Source organism: Sturnira hondurensis, unplaced genomic scaffold, assembly GCF_014824575.4.
Source record: "Sturnira hondurensis isolate 20B ecotype Veracruz unplaced genomic scaffold, ASM1482457v3 Scaffold0008964, whole genome shotgun sequence".
Classification (NCBI taxonomy): Eukaryota; Metazoa; Chordata; class Mammalia; order Chiroptera; family Phyllostomidae; genus Sturnira; species Sturnira hondurensis.
The window spans coordinates 42,817-56,423 of NW_028081595.1; the positions used below are offsets into that span (position 1 = coordinate 42,817).

General features: G+C 34.5%; 1 protein-coding gene across 1 annotated transcript; it reads left to right on the plus strand.

The window, feature by feature from the left end:
- The first annotated feature begins 7,992 nt into the window (after positions 1–7,992).
- LOC118993959 (olfactory receptor 1052-like) lies at positions 7,993–8,937 on the plus strand. The gene has a single exon (XM_037056479.1). The coding sequence runs from the start codon at positions 7,993–7,995 to the stop codon at positions 8,935–8,937; it is 945 nt and encodes a 314-aa protein (XP_036912374.1).
- The last annotated feature ends 4,670 nt before the right edge of the window (positions 8,938–13,607 follow it).

The window sequence follows — 13,607 nt, forward strand, 5'->3', positions numbered from 1 at the left end:
TGCCTGTTTTTATGCCACTACCAGGCTGTTTTGTTTACAGTGGCCTTGTAATACAGTTTGATATCAGGTATTGTGACCCCTCCTACTTTGTTCTTCTTTCTCAAAATTACAGCTGCTATTCAGGGTCTTTTATGATTCCACATAAATTTTTGAAGGGTTTGTTCTATGTCTGTGAAATATGCCATTGGTACTTTAATAGGAATTGCATTGAATCTGTAAATTGCTTTGGGTAGTATGGCCATTTTGATGATGTTAATTCTTCCAATCCATGAACACCGTATATGTTTCCATTTGTTTGTGTCATCCTTGATTTCTTTCTTTAGTGTTGTATAGTTTTCTGCATACAGGTCTTTTACCTCCTAGGTTAGGTTTATTCCCAGATATTTTATTTTTGTTTTTGCTATATCGAATGGGATTTTTTCTTGGTTTCTGCTTCTGCTATTTCATTTTTGGTGTACAAAAATGCCTTTGATTTCTGGATATTGACTTTGTATCCTGCTGTTTTGCCAAATTTATTTATTTGTTCAAGAAGCTATGGTACATTTACACAATGGAATTCTATGCTGCAGAAAGGAAGAAAGAGCTCCTACCATTTGCAACATCATGGATGGAACTGGAAAGCATTATGCTGAGCGAAATAAGCCAGGTGGCGAAAGACAAATACCATATGATCTCACCATTAACAGGAATCTAAACAACAAAACAAACAAGCAAGCAAAATATGACCAAAGACACTCAAATACGGAACAGGCTGACAGGGACCAGAGGGGAGAAGGTAGAGAATCACAGGGGCAAAGGGGATGGACTCACATGAACAAGTATAAAGGACACATGGACAATAACTAAGGTGGGGGGGCAGAAGTGGGAGGGAGGTGGGGAGATGGGGGGGGCAGGGCTGGGAATATAAGACAGAAAACTGTACTTGAACAAGAATTAGAGAAAAAAAAGAAAAAATAACATCACCACCACCAATGCTGAGAACCTCATAAAACAGTCATATAGCCTTTCATGGTTTTCTAAGATCATTTAATATGTTATTTGAAATTGGGAGTCCATAAAGCTATATATATCTGACATTTATGTATAAAACATTCATGCAAATGCATTTATATGAAAGTTTTTATTTTAAGAATAAAATACAAATATAATAATAATGGTAATTAGTAAACATGGTTTATATAGTTCTTCACACTTTTCAAAAGCATTCAATATCTTATATCGTTGGGTATAAAACACAAGGAATAATATACAATCAAGACAATTAAAACTCAGAAAAATAAATCAAACTATAATTTTAATAAATTCTCTTACAATATACACTCTATAGAAGAGGGGACTCACCCCCAGGATGCAGATAAAATGATTGTTTATTAAGTATGCATGTGTGGGAGACAAAATTATTTAATGGAAAAAGTGTTTAGATTTTTTCAAACACTGATCTTAAGCTTATACATTATAGTATTATACAGGAACTAGATGCTATGATGAGAAATAAATTCTCCCTTCTAGAATTTTGAGGAAAAGGGAGGTTGTGGGGAAGCTGTGGGCTAGAAATTGAAAAAAGTAATATACCCTATATTCATATTGTGAAAGCAAATGAAGCTCGGTCAAGAAGATTCAAAATGTCCTTAAATGATAAGTATAGTTAGTCAACAATAAATAAATGAAAACTTTTTCTACAAAATATCAGATGCTATGCCATCAATTGTCATGTGCACAGGTAAGAATTGAGAATGGTACTTGTAGCTCCAATTCCTTCAGTTTTCACATATAATTGGTTACTGTTCAACCTCAACACTGGAGAAATCAGGACTCAGTAGAGGTCTGTTTCACTTCTGAAAAAAATTTTCTTCTGAACTCTCAGAAAAATCTGTATCAAATATGTGTCAATTTTTTATTTCATGCGTGTAGCCTTGGGGCTTGTGATTTGGAAATTGGTCTAGCTCATCAGGAAAATGAGTTGCTGGTACCATCTGGGTTGGTCATGGCTCCATCTGCATGGTGGTGGTGTTTGACACTTACTAAGAAGAAACCCACGCACCAATACAGCAAATTGGCATTCCTAAGATTTGAGATTTAGTGTTGTGCTGAGTGCACAATGATTATATAAACTGAACCTTCAATGACAATTTTCAGTTGTCCTCGGTCAAATTGGCCTCAGAAGCATTGTATCAAAATTATTGTTCTACCACTTCCTGAAGTGAAAATTTAGAGAATTTTTTAAATTCATCTGAGCCACCTATAATATTAATCATATGAATTGAAATATTTAATTAACAGTGAAAGGACAACAAACTCAGTTATTAACAACCACACCTAAAACAAAAGCAAACTAAGAGGACAGCTAGATCGGGAGTGGAAACAGAAATGGAGATCACATGGAGGGTTAGCAACAGGGGAGTGGGAGGAGGAGAAGAAGGGAGAAGGTACAGAGAATAAGTAGCATAGATGGTAGGTAGAAAATAGATGGGGGGGAGGGCAGGAATACTATGAGAATTACAGAATCTAAAATAACTTGAGACACATGGACATGAACAACAAGGGGGAATGGTGAGGGAGGGGCATGCAGGGTGGAGGGGAGTGAAGGGGGAATGGGACAACTGTAATGGCATAATCAATAAAATATATTTAAAATAAATTTTATTGATTATTAAAATATATTTTACTGATTGTTAAAAATATATTTTATCGATATATTTAAAATAAATTTTATTGATTGTTAAAATATATGTTATAGATTGTTAAAAATATATTTTATCGATATATTTAAAATAAATTTTATTGATTGTTAAAATATATGTTATAGATTATGCCATTACAGTTGTCCCATTCCCCCTTCACTCCCCTCCACCCTGCATGCCCCTCCCTCACCATTCCCCCTTGTTGTTCATGTCCATGTGTCACAAGTTATTTATCTTGGATGTAGGTCTTTGGATTTCATGACTTGGAATACTTTCCAGCCCCTTCTTGCCTATAAGGTCTCTTTTGAGAAATCCGCTGACAGTCTGATGGGAGCTCCTTTGTAGGTGACTGTCCCCTTATCTCTTGCTGCTTCTAGGATTCTCTCCTTCATTTTAATCTTGGCTAATGTAATGATGATGTGCCTTGATGTGTTCCTTCTTGGGTCCAACTTCTTTGGGACTCTCTGAGCTTCCTGGATTTCCTGGAAGTCTATTTCCTTTGCCAGACTGGGGAAGTTCTCCTTTATTATTTGTTCAAATAAGTTTTCCACTTGTTTTTTTTCCCTTCTGTTACCCCTATAATTCGGATATTGGAACGTTTAAAGATGTCCTGGAGGTTCCTAAGCCTCCCCTCATTTTTTGAATTCTTGTAACTTCACTTTTTTCTATTTGGTCATTTCTTCCTTCCTTCTCGTTCACCCCCTTGATTTGACTCCCATTCCTTTCCTTCACTATTGGTTTCCCATGCATTTCTCTTCCTTTCAATTAGTTTAGCCCTCATATGTTCCTCTAATTTGTGACTAAAATCAACCAGTTCTGTGAGCATCCTGATCACCAGTATTTTGAACTGTTCATCTGATAAGTTGGCTATTTCTTTTTCGCTTAGAGTTATCAGCTCTGGGACTTTGAGTTCGTCTTGAGCCATATTTTAGACTGTTCGTGCCTGTTACACATGAGGACCGGAGCCCTAGGTGTTCACCAGGGCATCGCAACCCAGTCGCTGGGTTGTGACGCTGTATGTGGGGGCGGGGTCAAAGGAAAGCAATGGCGGTCCCCTCTGCCGCCTCCCGCCACCAGGGCCCGCAGGGCCCATCCCATTGCGCGCAAATGTGGGACTGTGATCGGCCGCTGCCTTACGCCCTCACTGGGTCCACTGGTGGGGGTGGCACAGTCCCTCTCACTGCTCACTCCTCTGCTGGTTTATCTGCGCACGAATGTGTGACCGTCATCAGCCTGCGGCCCCGTGCCCTCACTGGGTCCACCGGCTGCTACCCCAGGTGCCTGGGTGCCTGGGGTCAGGGGATCTTTCCTGCCTGTCCCTGCTCCACTGCTGGCTCCGCCCCTGTTACTGATCTGGTTGAACAGTTCGTTGTTTTCGGACTTCCGTATAGTTCAATTTTCTGTTCTTTGGCTGCATCTTTCTTTACTAAACCTTTGCTGTATTCAGACTTGGTTGTGGGAGAAGGCACAGTGTTTCCACCTATGCCTCCATCTTGGAGGAAGTCTCAATAGAATATTGTTTTAAAGAAACATTTAATTAAATAATTTTAATTAATTTAAATAATTAATTAAATAATTTAAATACGTTTTACTAATTAAATAAAAGCACATAATGATTGGAGATAACAATTGTGAAATGCCTGGAAAATACTAGATGTTTAAGCATTTAAGAAATAGAAACCATTCCAGCTAGGATCCTTCTTAACATTTGATTGCCAAAGAAAAAGGATTACTCTTCTTTACAAAACTAATTATAATATTTCCTGAATGTTAGTCTGTTTTCTTGGTTGCTTCATTTTAAAATAATTGTAAATTTTTACCTCCTTTTATATCTGTGTGTGTTCATTTGGATGCACTTGACTTAGCTTAGTGACCTATGTATTGTGATTTTCCTCTCTGCCCTTTTAAAATGTAGCCTATTATTTCATCCTGTACTTATTCCCTTTTATATCTTTTATTCTTTTCTCCAGGTAACCAATATAGTATTTTGGTTACTATAACCAAAAGTAATTTCTAAAAATTACTTTTATGTTCAGCCAACATAATGACAAAGATGTTGAAACTGATATTTATCTCAGTGTCACAACTGGCTGAATTACCTCTAATATTAAAAGCCATCTAATTTGTAAAAATAACACACAAATTGTATTTAACAATTGCTTCTACTTCTTTGGGGTTGTCTCACATTAAAATATTATATATTTCCCATAATTGCTACCAATAATAATGTATTTAGAAGCACATGGTCATCAATAAATAAAATTAAATAGCACTCTTTAAAATTAAAAATTATGTATTATGGATAATATGCATATATAATTCTAAATACTGGAAGAGTTCATTTTTAATAGGTCAACTTTTCCTTGCAGAGCCCTATACAAGACAAGAACATCAACAATTTTCTCTAAAACAGAGAAAAGGCCAAATACATGAATTGGTACAATTTGGAAAGTTAGCACAGGGCCTTACTTTCCCTAGGCTTCCCTTAAGCTGTTTTAGTGAAGTTGAGTGTTCACAGAATCACTGGGGATTCCATCCTCCAAAGGCCGTAAGTCAAATATAAACATAAGTCAGGGGAGTAATAGAAAAATTCAGGTTTCCTCTCACTCCAGGTAGGTGTCATATTTAGTGTTCTAACAGATAAGTTACAAATGTGTTTACTGAAAGCTTTTTAAAAACAACAGTTCTCAATACTTGCTGTGAATGGAATGTGAAGTAAAATAATCTGCCTCAAATACATTCCAAGTATTGAGATGATTACAGGGTTTATTCAATATTTCCTATTTCCTCAGTTCTCTATATTTAAAGCTTCATACATCTATGTACATATAATTATACCAATTGCAAGAGCTGAATTTATTTAAAGGAATTCTTTAACATCTAAGGTTGATTACTACAAATCATTGAATTTTCCTAAACCTGAAGAAAGATTTATTTGGCCCTATTATCAGAGCTAGTTATTAGACTCAAAAATTTATTGTATATAGCAGACTTTATAGCAAAATAAATACACCATATAGAATACAGTCCAGATATAAATTATTATTTATTAAATTATTACTAAAGAAACAAATATGGAATCAGTGAAATAAAAAGTCATCATCAAAGTAAAAAAAAAAGATTTTGTGCCCACCAGTAAATGAGGGGATCAAAAAACTGTGGTACATTCATACAATGGAATTCTATGCAGAAGAAAGAAAGAAGGAGCTCTTACCCTTCATGGTAGAATGGATAGAACTGGAGAGTATTATGCTAAGGGAAATAAGCCAGGCAGTGAAAGACAAATACCTTGTGATCTCACCTATAAGTGGAACCTAATCAACAAAGCAAACAAGTAAGCAAAATAGAACCAGAGACATTGAAATAAAGAACAAACTTACAGTAATCAAAGGAGAAGAGGGAAAGGGAAAATGGGGTAAAATAGAGGAAGGGTCATCAATGAACATGTATGAAAGACACACGGACAAAGCTGAAGATGGATTGGATTGAGGGTGGGAGGTGGGGATAGTCGGGCAGGGATGGAGTGGTGAGAGGAAAATGGAGATAACTGTACTTGAACAATAATAAAAAATAATAATAAAGTAGGTCAAAGCAAAACTAACCAAATAAACTAAACAAAAAAGTAAAGAACTAAAAAACTATTTTAGTCAAAAACCATATGTCCAATAGGTGAACAGATGGTCCAGTCTCTATCTTCTTTGTTTGCTTTACTTTGAATACACAGCAGTTACTTAGAGATGATCTATGGTGTGGCAGACAGTTCTTACATATTTTCCTATTTATTTTTCACAATTACCTCTTGAGGGAGGTTGATCGATGAAACTAATTTAGGCTAGGAAACTAAGCCTTAGACTCTAAACCACAGCTTAATGTGGTGAAAAGTGACCAGTCATTCTTTTTAACCTCTGGATTTTCACTAAAAGGAATGACACCAAACTATTTTGTAGTATGACTTGCAGTGTTTGAATTGAATTGTTATTAAATACAAACATCAGCATGAAGGGTAGAAATCCAAACCCATGTCCTTCTCACTGTTCATTCCATATCATGGAACTATTGTTCCCTAGGCATGGGTTGCAGAATGCCATTTTCATAGGTGTTCAGTTAAAACAGATTCAATCATCAAGTTAATATGAGACATTGTTCTGTATTATTTCTTTCTCCCCTTGGAAATTTTCAAAGAATAGTAGCATATTATATTTTCCTGTTAGTCCCACAGTCAAAAAAAAAAAAAAAAAACACCTTTCCTTAAGCATCATTTAACCAAGTATTCCCCAAATGCATTAGACATCAGAACCTTACTTTTCATGTATTTTGGGTAATGTATAAAGACTGACTAAAACTAAAATTAATCTAATTATCTGTCTTTTTCTGGATAAAAAGCTAGGTCAATGTGTGATATAATTTGCCAAAAGCGTATGCATTGTCCTGAAAATTAGGTTTCAGATTTTTTGATGGAAAGGATTAATATATATTGAAAAGTTTTCTAATTAAATCTTAATGAAAAAAATTTCATATGGACTAATATAGCCATTTGATAAAAAATGCTACAGGAAATCAAATGATGAAGTGTTAAATATCTTTTAGAGAGGCAAAGAATGACTTCCTGGAGCAAGCAAGTTTTAACAAATAAGCCATATTTTTATGAGAGAGAATATTTAATTTTTGTTGCCCTCTTCTCTGGACACCCTTGAATTTCACCTTTCATTTTTATACATAATATATTACATTTTATTAAATATTATATATATGTGTGTACACACACTGGACATATATTTATGTATGTATGTATGTATTGTTTTTATTGTTTAATGCATTTGTCATGTGTGTTTGTTTTGTCAAAGTTAAAAAGCTGTCACAGAGAAAATTTTCCTAGATGTCTCAGAATTTTACCTATTAAATATTGAGTGCTTGTTAATGAATGCTGTTCCTTGAAATATGAAGCTCTTGTCTTGTGTTCTGGGATCTGGACTATACTGTTATCCAGGCTCCTGCTCTTGAACTCTGTCTGTTAAACAAACATTCCTATTAGGGCTCTCCAAGGGTATTTTAATTTCTTGAGGGGCTCTTTTATGGTGCATAATGCCAACTTGTATCTCCTGGTGCAACTTTGAGCCAAGTACACTTTTGAATCAGGCTAAGTTTTCATACTTGTGATAAATGGATTTATTGTGGATTATTATTGTTGGCTTAAAACTATGCTGTTTTCTAAAGAAACTAATGAATTGAATTCACATATTTAAGCTGTATCTTTGATTATTTTTCTTTTTTCTCTTATCTTTTGCAGACCCTTTGCAGAGGAGTAACATAAATGGCTAACAGGAACTCCAGCGTGGTCACCGAATTCATCCTCCTGGGCTTGACCGACAGCCCACAACTGAATACTGTCCTCTTTGTGCTGTTCGTCATAATCTATCTCATTACTGTGGTGGGCAACGTCTGGGTTATGGTACTCATTCTGGCTAGTGCCCAGCTCCATTCTCCAAAGTACTTTTTTCTTTGCCAGTTGGCTTTCTTAGATTTCTGCTATTCCTCAGTCTTTATTCCTAAAATGTTAGTGAACTACATAACAGGGCAGATGGTCATCTCCTATCTCGGCTGCCTCCTTCAATATTCTCTCGTCAGCATGCTCCTGACCACTGAATGCTTCCTTCTGGCTGCAATGGCATATGACCGCTATGTTGCCATTTGCCACCCACTTCACTACAGAGGTCTCATGACCCCCACATTGTGCATCTACCTGGTGACTGCTTCCTACCTACTAGGTTGTGCTAACTCCCTGACTCACCTGAGTAGCTTGCTCAGTTTGTCTTTCTGTGGGCCCAACGTCATCAACCATTATTTTTGTGATATTCCATTGCTGTTTCAACTTTCCTGTTCTGACACCCAGTACAGTGAGGTTTTGTTTTCAGCCCTCTCTGGAGCGACATCAGTGACTACCTTTCTGATAGTGGTTAGTTCCTATCTGGGAATCCTCCGGACTGTCCTGAAGGCACACTCAACAAGGAATATATATAAAGCTTTCTCCACATGTGCTTCCCACTTAACGGTAGTGACTCTCTTCTATGGAACAGTAGTATTTACTTACCTGGGAACCAGCTCCCGCTACCAACAGGATAGAGCCAAAATCCTGTCCATGTTTTACACCCTTTTGCTGCCCATACTAAATCTTCTGATATACAGTGTGAGAAACACAGAAGCCAAAGAAGAAATGACCAGAATGATTATGAGAAAAATATTTGCTCGGTATCCATAAATTTTCAAATAAAAACATATAAGAAATATTTACTGATGCTACAGACAGGTACATTGTTAACTACCTGTGGGGCTTGGAGAGAGGAAGGATGGTATTTTCAAGGATTTTAGAACATGGTCATTAGGCCAAAATCAAGAAAACAGAAGCATATTAGATTAAATATAAGGGTAAAATAAAAGGAGGTGAGTATCCTAAAATATAAAATTACAAATGAGGGCATTATTTAGAGATATCACGGTAAAACCAGGAGGAATCCAGATGTCTTCAGAGATTTCTTACTCACACAGTAAATTGTTACAGAGAACTTTCTTAATAGTTTTAGGCTGTAATATAACAGGACAACAAAAAGAAACTTCTCAAGTCTGGTAAGTCCTTATTTATATACAAAGATACTTTCTCCAACAGTCACTAAAGGACCACATAAAAAAGCAAGTATTTACCTGGAACCTGTTTCATTTGTTTCTGCACTTTGTGGTGATGTTGTTTCTGACAAGGCTTTTTGGTTTTTTGGAATTAAACCAGTCACTTAATGGAATTTAATGTCATGTGAGTGAATAGGGTCTCTTTGTTTAGATCTATAGCCGACCTAAAGATACGTATTTGATTTTGTTGCTATTAAAAACCTTTGTTAGAAGTGCAAGGCTGTTAATAATATATATATATTAATGATGAGTTAATATACAGCTATATCTATATGTCAATATCTCTATATCTATCCACCTGCACACAGTTTGTATGATAAGATTAAGGCATTGGATTCAACTTTAATTCATAGTGGCCAAACAACATAATATATGTAGGTGTGAATATTACATATTTAAATATTAAAATTTTTGCAGGGTTAATCAACACAGTGATAAAACATACTAGGTAGAGAAATATGGAATTGAAAAGGTCAGGGCACATGTTATATTTAACTCTTATTATTGAAGTAAAGTCATAAAGAGAAAAGAGAGTAGATTTGTTTTATAGAGTTTGAAGGAATACAGTTGTAAGAATTTTAAAAGTTTTACACTAAATGCACTTGAAAATCAAAGAAATATATTTTTAACAGTATCTTAACTACTTAGAAGCTATATGAAATCACATTGTGACTCAATGTAAGAAGATTTTATAATACATAACATACCAAGATCAAGTGAAATGTGGAAAAAATTATTTGGAAGATTCAACCCAAAGATGGAGGAGAATTTGGTGAGACTTTGTAGGGAGCAGTTTCAGTATCAGAGGAATGGTTATGTGGTTAGCCTGTAAGTGTTTTGTTTTATTTCCTTAAAAGTAGGCATTCTGCTAATGGCTGTTAAATAGACTATAACTTATTAATTTTAAAGAGATGAGAAAGCCTGTTTTTGGCACCATGTTCTTTCAGAATCATAGAAATTCATAATTGAATGGAACCTTATAACCTGTTCAGGAAACCAAGTACTGAAGGGGAGAAAGAAAACAAAAAGTTTATATATATATATATATAAACTTATTAAAACTCCAAAATATATATATTAAGGTTTATATATATATACATATATATATATATAAACTTATTAAACTCCAATATATATATATATAGAACTTACTACTATATATATATGTGTGTGTGTATATAATAAGTATATATATAATAAGTATATATATGTATAATAAGTTCCATATATATATGGAACTTATATCTTTGGGTATATCTTCCATATATCTTTGGGTAATTAGTGGCATTCTGAATTTCAGCTCACTTCTCTTTTCCTGCATATAGTGTTAAAAAACATTTTTTTCCACTGTAAGATATCTAAGAAAGTCTGAGTGAGAGACACATTTATACTTTTCTCAGATATCTGACCATTTTATATTTCACCCAAGAAAAATAGTATTTTTAAGTAGCATTCAAATTTCTCGAATCCAGCATTTTAAAATAATCTCACTATTATTCCTATATTGAATTTCTATTTTATTTTATTTTTCTCTGCATAAAAGTGTTTTGATACACCCAGGCAAACAAGACAATACCTGGCAAGTGAGCCAAATAACCTTAAAATAAGGTTCCTCTTTTTTTTGTATCATTGATGCTGTCTCAGTTCATGTCCGTATTTTCTCTAACCCTAACTCTTGATAAGTCTTCTGATTTCTTCCATTGCCTAGTTCCCCTTTAATACATCTCCATTTTTACTATCATGATTCTTTCCTTACTGACAAATATTTTCTCTCCTTTTAATAAGAAATCCAAATACTTTGGGTTGCTTATACTAATCATTTGAATTTATATCCACTCCTGTTGCCTCTTCATTCTCCAACCACATACTATAGATTCTGTGTAGTAAGTGTTTCTGAGTTTTTTACTCTCTGCCCTTGAGTATGTCTTTATCTAGAATTCTTCCTCCTACAATGCAATAATTGTTCTCAAAGACCAATAAGAAGAATTTCCACCTCTCTAAAGGTTCTCCTGAAAATTTCCTTGAGAGTATTGGGTCTCATCCTCCATTGCTCTACCACTGAACATTGTAGTGTAAAAGTGGATTGTAAATTTTTGTTTTTACTTCCAACTCCTCTTCTGGGCTGTTTATTCCTGTGAGGAAAAGACTGCATCTTATTTATCTTCAGAGCTTCAGGATTACTGGAAAAGTTATGTGGTACTGATCACATAAGAGGTGCTCATATTAGGTCATTAATTACTTCAATGGATTATTTTCTTATCTATAATGTATTAGCATATTTGATATTGAAATGTAAATAAATAAATTAAAACTTTTAAAAACTCCAAGTTTTTCCATCTAGTACAGTTAAACTCAGCCACTTGTTGGAAGCAGGTTTTTAATATTTAAAGTGGTGAGTATACACATAGTAAACAAGCAGAAGGAGGAACACCTTGTGTATAGTAATGAAATAAATAGTAATAAGGTAACTTGTGATTTATTAAAACTCTATTAAATATAGATCTTGGGGAGATGTAAGTGGTCAATGTAGGAAAAATTATGATGAAACCAGTCATCGGGGGAAATGTTCAGAGAAATAAAATTTTGCCTTGACCATTCTAGAATGCTTCACACAGATACATAGAGGAAAGTTATAATTTTGGCCCCAAAATACTGCCGGTGGTTATTCATCTAAAGGAAACAAATCAATGTGTATTCTGCATTACATTTAAAAATAAACTAAAAAAATTTATGAATAATGGAATTGCCCAACAGTGGAGAAAATAATAAACATGGATTAATGGCTATAATAGATTACTATAAAGTTATTTATACTAAGAACACAAAACAAATAATGATTGACTACCTATTATATTGTCAATAAAATGTGCAGGGTGTTTTAAATATATGTAATTTAATATTATCTTCACAAACACAGGCAGATATTATTATTGTAACTTTGCAGACATGGACACAGGATCAAAGAGATTAAGACATTTTCACTTGGCCATAATTCTAGTTAATATTTTTGGACAGAAACTCAGAATTATGGTTCCCAAATCTAGACATTTTTTTTAAGATTTTATTTCTTTATCTTTAGAGGGGAAGGGAAGGAGAGAGGGAGAGAAATATCAATGTATGGTTGCCTCTCCTGCGTCCCCTGCCGGGAACGGGGAACTGGCCTGCAACCCAGGCATGTGACCTTGACTGGGAATCGAACCACGTGCTCAATCCACTGAGCTATACCAGCCAGGGCCCAAATCTAGACATTTTTAACTATAGTGTTGAGCCTTCATTTGAAAAGTTATAATTACAAATACTTGGAAATTTAAAAGCACTAACAATATGTGTGAGTCTTTTTAAATTAAAATAATTGTGGTGATATTGACTAATAAGATTATATAAGTTTCAAGTGTTTTCTTAATAGAGAAATGTCAGGATGCACATGAAAGTAGGATATAAAGTTCTGATAAGCTGTCAGAACCTGATTCTCAAATGCCATCCTCCCTGGGGAAGTGGTTGTTTCTGCAGCTGAATCTGGAAAAATATAAGATATGCCTGGAACACATTGTGCAACCCGAATTTAAGAGGTGGAAACAAGCAAACACAAATGACAAGAACATGTCCAAAAAGCAAAGTACACAGGAACTATTTGATTATGGTTTAATTAGCAAAGCTAGAACAATTTGAGCAAGAAAAATGATGGCACTATTGGATAATAATGTCAAAAAACAAAATAACCATCAGCTAGTACACATTGGTAAAACCAGCTAATTCAATAAACACAAATAGAAAAGAAAGAAAAACTCTTCTTTACAGAATTATTTCAGTGAAAATACATGGAGCTCAGCATAGGTAGCTCAGTTGGTTAGAGTATCATCCTGATAGGCCAAAATTGCAGGTTTGATGCCTGGTCAGGGCACATACAGGAATCCACAAATGAATGCATAAATAAGTGGAACCACAAGCCAATGATTATGTGTGTGTCTCCCTCCCTTCCTCTCCCTAAAATCAATAAATTTTAAAAGATTAAAAATAAATATAGGAAAACACATTGAAAAAATAAGGGAAATGGAAATTTACTAGCAAAACGCCACAGTAATAATTGGTGCAAACAACATATTGATGAATGCCATTAAATATAAATAAAATAGTACATACTCCAAATTTTTTCATATAAGATGAGACATTTATTCATAGAGAGATATAGTTATATATCTTTATATAACTTAATTACAATGCAAGAAGGAACAAGGCACATCATAATTA